Below are 17,722 nucleotides of genomic sequence, written 5' to 3' on the forward strand. Positions count from 1 at the left end.
ATGACTTCATATGGAGTTTGATATTCCTTTGCTGCTTCTCGGACTTTTTCCCAGTAAGGATGAGTGCTAGTATAATTCCAGCTTGCCCAATCGTTTGGCCATATCTCTTACGGGATGCACCTGTTTTGCTATAAGATAATTCTTTGTGCTTCACTGTATTCTTCTTCCATTGATAAAATGGACACGGAAAATTTCCACCAGAATGATGCCTCTGCTTGTGCTTGGACTTTTCCATTAATAATCTTCACTGGCCTATAAAACATGAATACCTTTTCTTCGTAGGAATTGTTGAAACATTTTATCCAATATCTTCTAGGCTTGAACCATAGTAAAAATACTTTAAGAGTTGGTTCAATGTTGTCAAAATCTTTGAAGATAGTTGCACTTGAATTCCATGAAAATGTAGTACTGATGGCATAGGTACCAGAAAAACCATAATAGTTCTTGTGAAAAATCCTTGGCTTGTGCTATGAATATATGGCAGAACGGGTATTATAGATTGACCCCATAAGGCTTGAGAATGGATTCTCCATGTTGCCGGAAAATTTGGAGCTCATAATAAGTTCTTTTTTCCATTATAATTGATGGATCAAAGGGATCCATGAGGTTGAACAACTCTGGTGGATGATCCGTTGGATTTAATGAACTTGTTCCTAATACAATTGAAAGAATGAAGATGTGGATGATTATATTTTTCTTTGACTTCAGTTTTGCTGGGGAAAAGCTCTTTGAGAATTCTTCCGGTCGAGACAGAAAATCTGCGAGAATATTATCCTTTCCTTTTAGGTGCTTGACTTGAAACTTATATGGAGAGAACCATTGGGCCCATCTAAAAATATGAGGATTGGGAATAATCTTTGCATTTATTTGGATCATCTTTGGGAAGGCCTTCGTATCCATTTCTATCAGAAATTCGTTATGAATTAGGAATAAATTGAATTTCTTGATTCCATTTTTTACTGGAAGAATTTTCTTAAAGATGGAGTGATAATATTGCTCGGCATCTTTGAACTTTCCGCTGGCATATCCGCATATTATCCTCTGGCCATCTTTTTTTTCAAATAGAACAGCACTCCAATATTCGCTGATGGCATCAGTTTGTAGTATTTTCTTACCTTATAAAGGGATGTAGAGGGACTTGACATTTTTAGATATCTCCTTTATTTCTCTGACTGCTTCATCTTGTTTCTTTCCCCATGATGGAGCATTTTTCTTCAGCATCCTTGTGAGCGGAGAAATGTATGTAGACATATTTGGGATAAAATCTCTTACATAATTTACTACACTCACGAACTGTGGATTTGCTTTGTTGTGATGCTGGTATCTGGAAATATGATTAGTTCTTGACATATATGTGGTCCTGGACTGTATGCACCTTGGACAAAATGCATTCCAAGAAAATCAATCTCTTTTTGGGCAAAAACCATCTTTTTTGCCGAAAGCATGATTCCATAGTGTGTTATCAGTGCCTCAAACCGACGAAGCAAGTTGACATATTCCTCCAATGTGTCACTAAATAACAAGATGTCATCAGTGTAAACTAAAGAGGTATGGAGGATGGGCTGAATACTTTTATCATGGCTTTTTGGAACAAGGAGGGTGTAGTTTTTAATCCGAAGGGCATGATTTCCCATTGGAAATGATGATCGGGTATGCAAAATTCCGTTTTGGGTCTTTATTTAGGGTGAATTCCCAATTTCCAAAATCCAGATTTTAAATCAAACTTGGAAAAATATTTGGCCTTGGCTAAGTGGGAGAAAAGAGTGAGTTTATTTGGGATGGGGAATTTATCATCTTGGATGAAATGGTTAAGTGGATGGTAGTTAATGATTAACCTGAGTTTTCCTCTTGACTGCTCAGCTCTTTTGTTGACATAAAATGCTTCGCATGCCCATTGTGAATCTGATGGATCTATTAGATCAAATTCCAAAAGTTCTTTACATTCTTTCTTTGCAAGATGAAGATGATCTGGATTCATGCCTGAATGACTGGCTTTTGCTGGATTGTTGTTTTCATTCTTCTTGAAAGGGATCTTGATAAAAAAACTCTTCGTTTTTCCATAACGGGCATTTTCCTTTCTTCATGAAATCCTTATGGGATTCAGCACATGAATGCTCAATGAGATTTTGCTCAATCTCTTTGATTTGTTCGTCGTTGCTGATTTGGAATAGCCTTGGAATCTCAGAATAAGGTTTGAACTGCTTCTTAAAGGTTATCTCGTTAGCCCTGATCTGGAGTTGATCTTTCAGTTGTCTGAAAATGACGAATCCAACGATAAGATCTTTTCCTGGTACATCAGACCCGATCAGCTTGGTTCTATATTTCAATCTTGGAAAGAGCTCAATTGTGACCGGATGATTTGTGATGACGGTGGTAGTCATGATTCCATTTGATGCAATGTTAAAATCCATATAGTGTGACACCCATTGATCTTCAGGGAGAACAATAGGATTCATGAGTGAACAAGCAGCTCCAGTGTCAATGAAAGCAATAACTCGAGTTGGTTTATCCCATTTGGATGAATTAACCTTGAGTTCTACTTGAGGGAAGACTACGAGAGCGTTGATCTCCTCTCGGGCTTCGGCCACAGGTTCAGAAATTTAATAGTGGCCATCGCCTTGATCCTCGTATATATCAAGAGAGAATAAATTTTCTTCAGTGGGTTCATCATCCGCATAGAATATGGATTCAAGGTCCTCTTCTTTTCCGAGATGTATGCCAGTGTAATCTTTAATCTCTTCAAGGAGTTTGACAGATCTTCTCGATTTGGGACAATTTCTCGCGAAATGTCCAATCTTGTGGCAAATAAAGCATCTGTTTTTCTTGTGAAAATTTCCTGGTCTTCTTCGTCTGAAATATTTTGTACGCCTCTTGGACCTTGATTTTTCATCTGGAATTCTTGGCCATCTAAACCTCCTGAATTCTTTCCGTCACCTAGATGTGTGGTAGGAACATCCTGATCCGGTATCGGATCTGCGGCATGCTTTGTCAAGCACTGGATTGTGTTGGATAATTTATTTTAGGGCTGAGCGCTTTGTACAAATGTCTTCTAATGCGATGAAAATAGCTTGCCTTATGTAGCCTACTTGTGGGATTGTTATTGATTGAAACTTTTCTTCAATGATGGTCATGGTTCGGCTTGCTAACAACTTTGGAAGGGAAGAGACAAAGGCTTGCTTTAAGTTGATGTCTCCACCGATTTCAAAGTATATTTTTGCCATTTTTTGAAAATGCCTGTCAATGTCATTTCTGTCGAATGACACACACTTCATCTCGAAGAGTTGTCTTCGCATTTTCTCTTATCTTCGGCCAGTATCTCCGCAAGAAACTTCATGTATGATTCTGATGTTGAAGGTAAAATCCTGTGAAGTAAGAAAAGTATTTTTATCTTGAATCACAATTGAGTTCCACCAGTCTCTAAGGATTCCTGAGAACCATGAAGTTAGTTCTGACAGGATGATATACTTTACTCGTTCAACCAAATGTTTGGTCACCATCCAAGTATAGAAGTCTTGGATCCTTTGAGGTCATTTTGAAACTTGACGTCATCTAAGGTGAAAGTGTGAAAGCCAGTTCCAACTGGTTTTGACGCCATGGGTTCATGTCTTCTTTCTTGGATTGGTTCATCCGTCGTGCCTTCTTGATCCTCCGCTACTTCAGATATTTTGGGTCTCGTGGTTGGCTCACATATATTGGGGGATCGACTTCTTCGGAAGAGTTTTTTGTGGATTGATTGCTTGATTGAAAGATATCTCCCATTGTGTTATCGTCTGATGAATTTAGAGATTCCGACCATGTGGTGTTTCCTTTTGACATGTTTCTTGGCTGGAAGACATAGATGTCTGGAGTCTTCTGATCAGAAATCATCAGATTTTCGGGGTTGGACCCTTTTGAACTTTCGCCTTGATCTTTCCTTTCCCAACCCTTAAAAGAAGAACCTGAATTCGATATTGCAAAAAATGGTTTGGGAAAGGAAAGATGCTCTTGCAGCCCAGAAACAAATCAAGAAAAGGCGAAAGGGTCCAACCCCAAAAATCTGATGATTTCTGATCAGAAAACTCCAGACCTATATGTCTCCCAGCCAAGAAACATGTCACAAGGAGACACCACATGGTCGGAATCTCTAAATTCATCAGATGATGATACAATGGAAGATAGCTCTCAGTCAAGCAATGAATCCACAACAAACTCTTCCGAAGAAGTCGATCCCCCAATCTTTGTGAGCCAACCACGAGACCCATAAATATCTGAAGTAGAGGAGGATCAAGAAGGCATGACGGATGAAACAATCCCAGAAAGAAGACATGAACCCATGGAGTCAAAACCAGTTGGAAATGGCTTCCACACTTTCACCTTAGATGATGTTAATATTTCAAAATGGCCTCAAAGGATCCAAGACTTATATACTTGGATGGTGACCAAACATTTGGTTGAACGAGAAAAGTATATCATCCCGTCAGAACTAACTTCACAGTTCTTAGGAATCCTTAGAAACTGGTGGAACTCAATTGGGATTCAAGACAAAAATACTTTTCTTACTTCACAGGATTTTGGCTTCAACATCAGAATCCTACATGAAATTTTCTATAGAGATACTAGCCAAAGGCAAGAGAAAATGCGAAGACAACTCTTCGAGATGAAGTGTGTGTCATTCGACAAAAATGACATAGACAGGCATTTTCAAAAAATGGCAAAAATATACTTTGAAATCGGTGGAGACATCAACTCAAAGCAAGCTTTTGTCTCTTCCCTTCCAAAGTTGTTAGCAAGCCGAACCATGACGATCATTGAAGAAAAGTTTGAATCTATAACACTCCCATAATTCGGCTACATCAGGCAAGCTATTTTCGTCGCATTAGAAGACATTTGTACAAAGCGCTCAGCCCTAAAATAAATTTTCCAACACAATCCAGCGCTTGACAAAGCATGTCGCAGATCCGATCTAATCATCAGATCAGGATATTCCTGCAACACATCTAGGCGGCGGAACGAATTCAGGAGGTTTAGATGGCCAAGAATTCCAGTTCAAACCTTATTCTGAGATTCCAAGGCTATTCCAAATCACCAACGACGAACAAATCAAAGAGATTGAGCAAAATCTCATTGAGCATTCATGTGCTGAATCCCATAAGGATTTCATGAAGAAAGGAAAAAGCCCATTCTGGAAAAACAAAGAGTTTTTTATCAAGCTCCCTTTCAAGAAGAATGAAAACAACAATCCAACAAAAGCCAGTCATTCAGGCATGAACCCATATCATATTCATCTTGCAAAGAAAGAATGTAAAGAACTTTTGGAATTTGATCTAATAGATCCATCAGATTCACAATGGACATGCGAAGCATTTTATGTCAACAAAAGAGCTGAACAGACAAGAGGAAAACTCAGGTTACTCATTACCTACCATCCACTTAACCATTTTCTCCAAGATGATAAATTCCCCATCCCAAATAAACTCACTCTTTTCTCCCACATAGCCAAGGCCAAATATTTTTCCAAGTTTGATTTAAAATCTAGATTTTTGCAATTGGGAATTCACCCTGAATAAAGACCTAAAACGGAATTTTGCATCCCCGATCATCACTTCCAATGGAAAACCATGCCCTTCGGATTAAAAACTGCACCCTCCTTGTTCCAAAAAGCCATGATAAAAGTATTCAGCCCATCCTCCATACATCTTTAGTTTACATTGATGACATCCTGTTATTTAGTGACACATTGGAGGAACATGTCAACTTGCTTCATCGGTTTGAGGCACTGATAACACACTATGGAATCCTGCTTTCAGCAAAAAAGATGGTTCTTGCCCAAAAAGAGATTGATTTTCTTGGAATGCAATTTTCCAAGATGCATACAGTCCAGGACCACATATATGTTAAGAACTATTCAAATTTACAGTTACCAGCCTCACAACAAAGCAAATCCAACAGTTCTTGGGTGTAGTCATCTCAAATATCACTATATACATTTCTCCGCTCACAGGGATGGTGAAGAAAAATGCTCCATCATGGGGAAAGAAACAAGATGAAGCAGTCAGAGAAATAAAGGAGATATCTAAAAATGTAAAGTCCTTCTAAATCCCTTCAGAAGGTAAGAAAATACTGTAAACTGATGCCAGCAGCGAATATTGGAGTGCTGTTCTATTTGAAAAAAAAGATGGCCAGAGGAGAATATACGGATATGCCAGCGGAAAGTTCAAAGATGCCGAGCAACATTATCACTCCACCTTTAAGGAAATTCTTGTAGTAAAAAATGGAATCAAGAAATTTAATTTTTTCCTAATTCACATAGAATTTCCGATAGAAATGGATATGAAGGCCTTCCCAAAGGTGATCCAAATAAATGGAAAGATTATTCCCAATCCTCAGATTTTCAGATGGGCCCAATGGTTCTCTCCATATAAGTTTCAAGTCAAGGACCTGAAAGGAAAGGATAATATTCTAGCAGATTTTCTGTCTCGATCGGAAGAATTCTCAAAGAGATTTTCCCCAGCAAAACTGAAGTCAAAGCAAAATCTAATCAGCCACATCTTCATGCTTTCAAATGTATTAGGAACAAGTTTATTAAAGCCAACGGATCATCCACCGGAGTTGTTCAACCTCATGGATCCCTTTGATCCGTCAATTATAATGAAAAAAAGAACTTATTATGAGCTCCAAGTTTTCCGGCAACATGGAGGATCCATTCTCAAGCCTTATGGGGTCAATCCAGAATACCTGTTCTGCCATATATTCATAGCACAAGCTAAGGATTTTCCACAAGAACTATTATGGTCTTTCTGGTACCTATGCCATCAGTACTACATTTTCATGGAATTCAAGTGCAACTATCTTCAAAGATTTTGACAACATTGAACCAACTCTTAAATTATTTTTACTATGGTTCAAGCCTAGAAGATATTGGATAAAATGTTTCAACGATTCCGATGAAGAAAAGGTATTCATGTTTATAGGCCAGTAAAGATTAGTAAAGGAAAAGTCAAGGCACAAGTAGAGGCGTCATTCTGTTGGAAATTTCCCCTGTCCATTTTATCAGTGGAAGAGGAATATAGTGAAGCACAAAGAATTATCTTCCAGCAAAACAGGTGCATCCCGAAAGAGATATGGCCAAAAGATTGGGCAAGCTTGCGTTATACCAGCACTCATCCTTACTGGGAAAAAGTCCGAGAAACAGCGAAGGAATATCAAACTCTGTATGAAGTCATCCGGAAAAAGATCACTTAAGACATCTCCAGAATAAGGTTGCGGATCACATCCCTTGATCCAAAGGAGAAGGAACATAGCGAAGAAGAACCATCAAGTTCCGGGCGTTACTGCACAAGATCTTTGAAAAGATGCCTAGAAGACAAACCGAGAAAATCAGTGGAAGATAATTATCCAAATCCCTGCTAATCCCACATTATCTACCAAAAAACCCTGAAAATTCATCTACCCATGCCAAGACAAAATTCCACATCATTCCAAACCATCCAGGTCCCACTTTCACATGCTTCCACATGCCTCCACATGCTTCCATATGCTTCCACATGCCGCACCTTATTTTCACATGCTTTCACATGCTCCCACAAACTTTCACATGCTAAACCATTTATAGTTCACATGTTTTCAGAAGCTTTTTAGTTGCTTTGCCTAAGGTCCTTTACATGTACAAAGGGACCCACTCGTAGATAGGTTTGTCATGTAAGATAGGTTTATTTTATTTTATAATTTTGTCTTGTAATAACCTCCTAGTCCTATATAAATGAGGCCATGTAGTAGTTGTAAGATCATCGTGTAACCTTTGTAAACCTTTGTGATATATTACATATGAGTTCCTTCTAAATTTCCCTCTTGTTCTTTCTTTCGAATGGATGGAAAGGCCGGTCCATGTATGGAAATAGAGTAAGAATACTCTAAGAAAGTTAGCTTATTGTAGTACGAAAGTTTTCTGCGTTATAACAACTAAAGTTGGTTATAGTATAAAAATATTTGAGTTGTGTAGCTTGGCAAGCCGTCCCTTATGGGTTGTGAAGCCAGCCCTTTTGTAGGAAACCTTTTGCGACTATAAGCAAATTAACTATTAGTGTAACTTGGAAATAGCCAGCCCTTATTGTTGGGAAACCTTCGTATTTATGATACAGTTTACTTTCTTGGAGTCACTTTCTCTGTTCAATACCAGTTTTCCAGACTATAAGAAATTAATTGGTAGTGAACAGAGAAAGAGACTCCAAGAAAGTAAACTGTATCATAAATACGAAAGTTTCCCTACAATAAGGGCTGGCTATTTCCAAGCTACACTAACAGTTAATTTGCTTATAGTCACAAAAGTTTTCCTACAAAGGGGCTGGCTTCACAACCCATAAGGGACGGCTTGCCAAGATACACAACTCATAAAACTTTTGTACTACAACCAACTTTAGCTTTTATAACTCAGAAAAGTTTCGTACTACAATAAGCTAACTTTCTTAGAGTATTCTTACTCTATTTTCATACATGGACCGGCCTTTCCATCCATTCGAAAGAAAGAACACGAGGGAGAGAAAATTGGTAGTGAACAGAGCAAGAAACTCCAAGAAAGCAAACTGTATCATAAATACGAAGGTTTCCCTACAGTAAGGGCTGACTATTGCCATGCTACACTAACAGTTAATTTGCTTATAGTCGCAAAAGTTTTCCTACAAAGGGGCTGGCTTCACAACCCATAAGGAACAGCTTGCCAAGCTACACAACTCAGAAAACTTTTGTACTATAACCAACTTTAGTTGTTATAACTCAGAAAACTTTTGTACTACAATAAACTAACTTTCTTAGAGTATTCTTCCAATATCCCTAGATATATTGGACCTTTTGAGGTGCTTGAGAGAGTTGGAGAGGTGGCCTACAGACTTGCATTCCCACCTAGTCTATCACGAGTTCACCTAGTGTTTCATGTTTCTTTTCTCCGAAAGTATTATTGGGATTTGTCGCATGTTTTGGACTTCAGCACAATGTAGTTAGATGGGGATCTAACCTATGATGTGGAGTCGGTGGAAATTTTAGATTGGCAGGTTCGAACGTTGAGATCGAAGAACATAGCATCAGTGAAGGTTCACTGAAGAGGTTAGCTATTCGAGGAGGCTACTTGGGAGACTGAGCAAGAGATGCGGAGCAGATATCTTCACCTTTTGGATACTCTAGGTATGATTCTAGACCCGTTCGAGAATGAACATTTGTTTAAGAGGGGGAGAATCTGATGACTCGGCTGGTTGTTTTGAGTATTTTAGACCCGTTTTGTTACACTCTATATTTTCGTACGTGAGAGTATGTCATAAGCCAATTAATGTAAGCTCAAATATGAGATCATATTTGAAAGTACATAAAGTAAGTTAATAATATTACCTTGGAGGTTACAAATATTTAAGATCATGGATAACAAGTACCAAGAGGGTTGGAAGGCTTAGAAGCTATACAAATTGAAGAAGATAAGTTTCGTCAAAAGTCGTCAAGTTGGGAATGTTATAATATGTACTTTTGGGGTGATACTATGGGGCTTGACATGACAATGATGTTATTTTAGTCATATCAAAGCCGGGTGTTATGTTTTGACGTCAAGCATGTTGTGGAAGAAAAGTTGCCAAAGGTCATCACAAGTTATATTCATAAATTTGTTGAACACTATGTCAAATGTAGCTGAGCTTTTCTCCCATTGTACTTGGAATTAAGAGATGATCCACCTACTAAATTGAAGATCTATGAGTCTAGTTTCTAACTCATTAAACATTTCGTCGATACTACATCATAGTAGAGATATATTCGCGTTTTCACGATACTGCGCAAGTAGCTCCCAATAGAACCCACTTAGGTGGTGGTCGGCCTACTTAACTTTAAAAATGATTTGGACGACCTTTATTTCTCGTTTTTCGACCCAAACTCGACCCTACACTCCTCCTAACCCTCCTAAATAGATACCATAAGGGTTTTAAGTGATTACAAAGTGATTACACTATATTTCAACATCAAACGTTAGTTCTAGTGAAGAATAACACCTCTTTGAGGTTGTGTTGTCATTGAGTATAATTGTGGGCTGTGTTTGGCTGAAATTTCAAGTTGTTGCTACTTTCTACGGTGAGTATAAAATCCTACTTATTGTGCTTAAGGTTAATTGTATGTTGGTTAAGTTGTTAGGAATGATAAACTACAAGATAATACTTGGATTAGCTTGAGATGTTGTTGTTCTTGATGTATTGATTTAAAAGTTGCTCTTATTAACTTTAAGTGGCTGGAATTTATGGAAAATAATTTGGCAATGATATTTTTAGTATGATTATCTTGTTTTATATGTCAATCTTGTTGAGGAAATTGGAACTAGTAAAGGAAATGGCTATAAAGCACTTTGAAGTTCTCGACAATGATATTATCTTGGGTTGGGCTATTCCAGGTAACTTTAAAATTGAGTACAAGGTTTGAAATCCTTTAAAATGTATTGTTTATTATACTGGATAAATTACTAAGTTCAAGAATGAATGATAATGGGGTTGAAGGGTGCTAAAGGGATTCAATCTGAGGTTACCGCTCGTCGTGATATGTTGATGACTTGTTAATGAAATATTTTGTACCCTATTGTTTATGTTTTTCTTATTGTATTTCTCTAGTTGTTGTTGTTGTTGGTATATGGTATTGGAGGAGGCGCTTTTTAAAGTGGTGATGTTTCCTAAATTTACCTAAACGAGCTTCTAGTTTAAGTTACGAACTTAGCCTTTACTCAACCCTTATTTTGAACCTCTTTATGCTATGGTAGATTGAGTGGAGTTGGTTGAAGAATTGCTTGGAAGGTATTAAGGACTCAACGGAGTTAAGGGATGTTATGGATAAACCTTTCCTTCATTTTTTGCATGATCTCGTAACTATATGCGTTTGATAACGAGACATAATGAAAAGTTCGTATTCCTGAATATATGTACATTATCCTAGTCTCATAAGTTATCGTATTCTCTCTTATCAGGCCTTTATATTTATTTAAGTATTGTCTTATTCAATTCAAGATAGTAGAGGGTCTATATATATACATACAACATTACTGTATTTTCACCACCATCGAACTATAATCGGTGGGCAAGCCCCTATTAGGAAATATTATAGTATTTTCACCACCATCGAGTTATAATCGTATTGTAGGCCCCTGTTGGGCAACGTCTGATCAGATGGTAAATTATATACCGAGCCTACTGTGTACGAGCGCCTATGAGCCAGCCCAGAATGGCCGAGATACAGAGCCTAGTATGGCCGAGCACCTATGAGCCAGCCTACTACGGTAGAGGAGTTACTGTTATCACGCCTTATAAGGCCGAACATCTATTTTACTTAGTATATTGAGAGAGGTTACTCAGTATCAGCATGTAAGCATATCTTCAGATCATCTTTGACTCCCAGTTACTTTCAGTGATTCTATTATAAGTTCAATTCTAACTTTCAGTTATTCTGTTGCATTACATACTCGGTACATTATTTCGTACTGACGTCCCTTTTGTCGGGGACGTTGCGTTTCATGCCTGAAGGTCCTGATAGACAGCTGGATAGACCTTCCTAGTAGCCAAAGTTAAACATCAGCTTGGTTGGTAAGCTCCACTCCCTCAGGGTTACCAGGTCTAGACCTTGGAGTCCATTTTATATATACAGGGTTGATAGGTAAGTCGAGGCCCTGTCCCGACCATAATATAGTTCAGCTATCTCTAGAAGCTTGTAAACGAGTACTGTATATTTTATATGTTAGTATTGTGGCCTTGCTAGCCCCGTGTGCATGTTCCGTTTGGTATTGCTGGTTGTAGACCTTCATGGTGGCCTCATCGGCCTGCATAGTTATGTATATGAGCATTTGGGTATGTTTACCCCTCAGATGAGAGACACGTTATTTCCAAATGATTTAGAATATGGCTTCATCGGCCTAAGTTGAGGGTTACCCCTCCAGAATACATAGTACAGAGTGGTACGCTCGAGCCGATTATGGCATCGGGTGCTGGCCACGCCTCTTCAGGTTTGGGGTGTGACAAACTTGGTATTAGAGAAGTTCTGTCCTAAGGAGTCAAGAAGCCGTGTCTAGTAGAGCCTGGTTTATAGATGTGTTGTGCCCCACATTATATAAACACGAAGCTACAAGGAATTTAGGAGTTTGATACCCTTCTTCCTAATCCAAATCGTGTTATAGAGCTCAGTCATAAGAGATTGAGTCAGGACTTATGTTCGCTAATGATACAGAGATGTTTGCAATTAACAATATTACAGCTAGCCAGAGGGCTAATACAACAATAGGTGAGGGCACTAATAGAGAGGGAGTTCTTGACGATGTGGCCCTGTTTGAGGCCCTATCAGATCGTACATACTAGATGTGCAAATTGCTAGCTTAAGACCCTAAGATAGGAATATCAAACACACCCCCTGAATAGAAAGCCATGGGAGTATCAGAAGGTGAAAAAATAAGTTTCAACATGTAACAAAAGCAATGTAAATGAGGGTACGAGGTAACAAATTAGTGAAGATTATCAGTATTTACAATTCAGGCAGAGAAATATAAGCGTTCTGACTTACCTTCAATAGTAACAGAGGTATTTACAATTGGCTACACCCGTCTTAGTTATGCCTTATGGGAGCTAACAGATATATGTAAGAGAAGGATCGGATATCAGGATCTAACTGGGGTTAGAGTAACCAAAAAAATAGTGGATGGAATACTAGCGTTAGTTAATATTTCCAAAGGATATTGCCAGAATGGTAATAGTTCTCCTTGTGAGACACCCAGTTGGTGTACTCTAGAATAGTACAGTCATATATGAATATTACAATTTTCATGAATTTCAGAAGATATGTAGTGTAATCCTAAAAGAGATAAATATTTACCTTAGTATGACTCCCGCCCCTAGTTAAAAGAGAATATTGGGTGACCCGAAGAGCCAGTGAGATGGATCAAGGGGAGCTAAAAGTGAAAGAATGTTTTGTGCACGTTTTTAGAATAAAGTGAGAGACAGAAATATTAGCAGGAGAATAAGAAGAGAGTAAATGAAGCATTATGAGTAAGACGTGATAAATGAGTGATAAATAAAAATATGAAAGGATGATAGAGTCTATAGTCAAGAGAAGGAAAAGACGAGGAGAAAGGCTTTGAGACTATAAAAGAGTATATGCCATAAGGTCATATTATTATTTCAAGAAATCAGTCGGTGACTTCAACATGATTACTAGAATGTTAAGTTAGACCTCCGGAGTAATAGAAATTAGTATGTGCTAGTGAAAAAGATAAAACACGACATGAATTAGGGACCAGAGGATTTGATAATAGTCGACAACGTGAAAATTTCAGAGATCATATTTTGGAAATAATAGAATGGATAACAGAAGAATAAACTTTAAAGGTCATTCAAGAGGACGCTTCCCTAAAGCAAGCACTGTGAGCAGAGATAGGTTTAAGGGACTAAGTGTGCCGGTTACACTAGGTGTCACCCTTGTGCATAAGAAATTCAATTATTCCTAGTACATAAGGGTTACCATAAGGCAAGCACGAGTCAATGAAGACGTGAAAAGACGCCGAAGATAAAGTGGAAATATATTATTACAGTTTCATCTTCATAGCATTAAATGTTAGTACTCCCCTCAAGGGTGGGAGATGGTGTGATATGGTATTAAGTCGGAGTTATGTAGTTTAGGTAACTATGGAATAGTAAAGGAATAATGCGGTAAAAAGGAAAAAGGAATGAGATAGTATTAATTCAGATCCTACAGATATGTTACGACTCCAGAACATTATGCAAGCACGACGCCAGGGAGAGGCAGTAAGGGTTCCCACACAGTAGTTTTAATGTGTGAATGAACACTTGATATATAAGTAGCCAGTGCGAGTAGTAAGTTAAGACAATAGAAACAACCCAAGAAACATTACGCGGAATATAGATATGAGAATGGACCAACGAGTAGTTTGTAGTTGATTTAGGAAGAGGCTAGTTATGGATAGACAAGAGGATACAGCCAAATCAACAGATCGTGCAAGGTTAACATAGTGAAATCCAACATAGGGAATTTAGTCTCGTAGATACGATGACATTGTAATCCTTTAGAAATATTAAGATAGGAGTTGGTGTAGTTAAAGGTACCGTATAAGTGTTACGAAAATAAAAGAGAGTTCTACTAGGAGACAATCAAAATTTTAGTTCAGAATTAACCCTACGAGCACAATGCCGTGAAGATAAGTCACTAAGGATAAATATAGGCGGGTAAGAACATCAAAAATTCCATTGGGTATATGATGTATTAAGCTCGCAACTTTACAAGAGTCAGAGGGTCTTACCCAAGTACTACAATGAAAGACTAGCAGGGGAAATAAGGAAGAAGGCTTCAACCTAAACATAGTAACCTGAAGAAGAAATGATCTTCCAATAACAGTCTCACAACAACATTGTATGCACTCCAGAAGAAGGTGGCACCTATCGTCACTAATGAATGGGAAGAAAAAAAAAGAAGTGATATTTGAGATCATATGAGTTACAGGGAATTCCAGTATTCGTGGGCACTAAGATAAGCCAAGTATTCATTCAGCAAGTGGCAGAATGACTAGGAAGAGTAATTGCTTGTATTTAAAGACAATTGAGATGGCACAAAAGGATTTATTTGATCGATGAACCTGGGTTAGTTACGTTAGGACCAAACTTAAAATTTTTGAGTATTATCCATACAACATATATGTTAACATTCATATAGTTATGGGAGACTTCGGTATAGGTTAAAAGAAAGAATTGAGTTCACATCACAGACAGAGGCTGGAATTGTTAGAAGATAATTACACGGATGTTACATGGCGTACACAAAAGGTTAATGTAATAGCTAATACCATGAGCCACAGATTGGAAGACAACTTAAGCCTACGTAAAGGCTATGAGGGAAGAGTAAGCTCAAGAGTTACAATAGCTAAGTAAACTAGGAGTCTGATTATTAGACCCAGATAATTATAGAAACCGTGATTTAGAACATTGCAGAATCACTCTTAATATCAGAGGTACAAGAGTGATAGTATAGTAGCCATATTCTCTAACGACTCTACGATATAGCCAGTTAGAAGAGTACCAGCCTCATAAGAAGTCAGTATGAAGCTCCCACCGCATTGTGTATGCACCAGAGGTGCAAGTATTATAGTAGAACTTTAAGTTGTGGATGTGAATTCCACCTATGTGGAAGGGAGGTTATGAAAGAGATAGAAGATGTGATGCAATATTTAAAGGTAAGTAAAGCAAAGGTGAAGAAGGTATGAGATACTCATATGCAGAAGGTTGTGAATAGTCCATACTTCAGATAGAGAGCTAGAAGCGGTGTGACTCAGTATCCAGAAATGATAGTGGTGTCATCAGTAGCATATCTTCCACCCTGTATAGCTTGAATGAACTCGGAGGAGTTAAAGACTAGGAGCATTTAGAAGAGATGGAATGCTGCCCTAGTAGTAGAATAAGGGTGTAATTGTGATAAATGATAATAGGATGACATTTAGGTCTTCGATTAAGTATTGATTAAAAGAGAAGGGATTTCATGAACTGCACGGGATTAGAATACCCCCATAAGGTGAACCACATTGTATGCTATGAAATATGATTATTGAAGTATAGTATCGTCCCTAGGGGGATCAAAAAAATAACTTTAGATGTTCCTTGATGAAACATGAGCCCTGGTGACGTATAGATTTCCAAAGGGATGGCTTGTCATAGTTCTGTATATGTTCACAAAGTGAGGCATAGTGATTGGCTAAAAGATAGAGGAAAAATTAGAGAAGAGTCTCATAGGTGCACATACATGGACAAAGTCGTAAGGCTGCATGACAGAATGTAGAAACAATTACGAGATTAGAAGAATTCTAACCACAAGTCATGGTGTAAGAAAAGGGCCTAAAGGGGGGATGCCAGTGCCTTGGATTTATTCATAGAACAGTTACCTAGATGGCAAAGACAGTATTAAAGTACTCATTAGAGATATAGGTTATGAGACTGATAAGTGCATCATTCAAAGGGGGGAATGATGTTACACCTCATATTTTCGTACGTGAGAGTACGCCGTAAGCCACTCAATATAAGCGCAAAACTAAAAAAACAATAAAAAAAATGTTAAAGTACATAAAGTAAGTTAACAATGTTACCTTGGAGGTTACAAATATGTAAGATCATGGATAACATGTACCAAGAGGGTTGAAAGGCTTAGAAGCTAAACAAATTGAAGAAGATAAGTTTCACGAAAGTCGCCAAGTTGGGAATGTTATAACATATACTTTTGGGGTAATACTAGGGTTCTTAACATGATATTGAGGTTATTTTAGGAGTTATTTTAGACATATGATATCCAGGTGTTATGTTTTGAAGTCAAGCAAGTTGTGGAAGAAATGTTTGCAAAGATCATCACAAGTTACAATCATAAATTTGCTGAACATTAGGTCAAAAGTAGCTGAGATTTTCTCTCAATGAATTTGGAATTAAGATATGATCCACCTACCAAATTTAAGATCTACGAGTCTAGTTAGCCTACCAAATGGATGAGCTTTTCTCGTTTTTGCGAGACTGTGCAAGTAGCTCCCAATGGGACCCACTTAGGCAGTGGTCGACCTACTTCACTTTAAAATGATTTGGACGACCTTTATTTCTACTTTCTCAACCCTAACCCGTCCCTAAACTCCTCCTAACATTATTAAACAGATACCATAAGGGTTTTAAGTGATTCCAAAGTGATTACACCATATTTCAACATCAAACGTTAGTTCTAGAGAAGAATAACACCCCTTTGACGTTGTGTTGTCATGGAGGATAATCGTGGGCTGTGTTTGGCTGCAATTTCAAGTTTTTTATACTGCCTAAAGGTGGGTATAAAATCCTACTTATTGTTCTTAAGCTTTCTTGTATGTTGGTTAAGTTGTTTGGAATGATAAACTACAAGATAATACTTGGATTAGCTTGAGATGTTGTTGTTCTTGATGTATTGATTTGAAAGTTGCTCTTATTAACTTTAAGTGGCTAAAATTTATGGAAAGTAATTTGGATATGATATTTTTAGTATGACCATATTGGTTTACATGTCATTCTTGTTGAGGAAATTGGTAACTAGTAAAGGAAATGGCTATAAAGCACTTGGAAGATGTCAATAGTGATATTATCTTGTGTTGGGCTATTTCGGGTAACTTTAAAATTGAGTACAAGGTTGGAAATCCTTTAAACTGTATTGGTTATTATACTATATATATTACTAAGTTCAAGAATTAATGATAAAGGTGTCGAAGGGTGCTAAAGGGATTCAATTCGAGCTTGTTGCTCGTCGTGAAATGTTGATGACTTGATAATGAAATATTTTGTACCCTATTGTTGATGTTGTTCTTATTGTATTGCTTTGGTTGTTGTTGTTGGTATATGGTATTGGAGGAGGACCTTGTTACATGGGAGATGTCTCCCAAATTTTCATAAACGAGCTACTAGTTTACGTTTCGGACTTTGCCTTTACTCAGCACTAATTTTGAACCACTTTATGCTATGGTAGATTGAGTTGAGTTGGATAAGGAATTGCTTGGAAGGTATTAAGGACTCAACGTAGTTAAGGTATGTTAGGGCTAAACCTTTCCTTCATTTTGGCATGATCTCGTAACTATATGCATTTGATAACGAGACATAAAGAGAAGTTCGTATTCCTCAATTTATGTACATTATCCTAGTCTCATAAGTTATCTTATTCTCCCGTATCAGGACTTTATATTTAGTTAACT

General features: G+C 37.7%; 1 protein-coding gene across 1 annotated transcript; it reads right to left on the reverse strand.

Moving 5' to 3' along the window:
• Positions 1-2,012: 2,012 nt before the first annotated feature.
• Positions 2,013-3,221, reverse strand: LOC138909660 (uncharacterized). The gene is made up of 2 exons (XM_070200871.1): positions 3,041-3,221; positions 2,013-2,578 (listed from the first exon to the last, which is right to left on the reverse strand). The coding sequence occupies exons 1-2, from the start codon at positions 3,219-3,221 to the stop codon at positions 2,013-2,015; spliced, it is 747 nt and encodes a 248-aa protein (XP_070056972.1).
• Between the last annotated feature and the right edge of the window lie 14,501 nt (positions 3,222-17,722).

The sequence above is a fragment of the Nicotiana tomentosiformis genome, chromosome 4, assembly GCF_000390325.3.
Source record: "Nicotiana tomentosiformis chromosome 4, ASM39032v3, whole genome shotgun sequence".
In the NCBI taxonomy this organism is placed as follows: domain Eukaryota; kingdom Viridiplantae; phylum Streptophyta; class Magnoliopsida; order Solanales; family Solanaceae; genus Nicotiana; species Nicotiana tomentosiformis.

What these genes read in the sequence shown, in the direction of transcription:
- LOC138909660 (XM_070200871.1), bottom strand. Translation starts at nt 3,221, where the DNA reads ATGGCAAAAATATACTTTGAAATCGGTGGAGACATCAACTTAAAGCAA. An exon ending in CATCGCATTAGAAGACATTT is followed by an intron (nt 2,579 to 3,040) that starts GTACAAAGCGCT and finishes CTGTGGCCGAAG; the next exon opens with CCCGAGAGGAGATCAACGCT.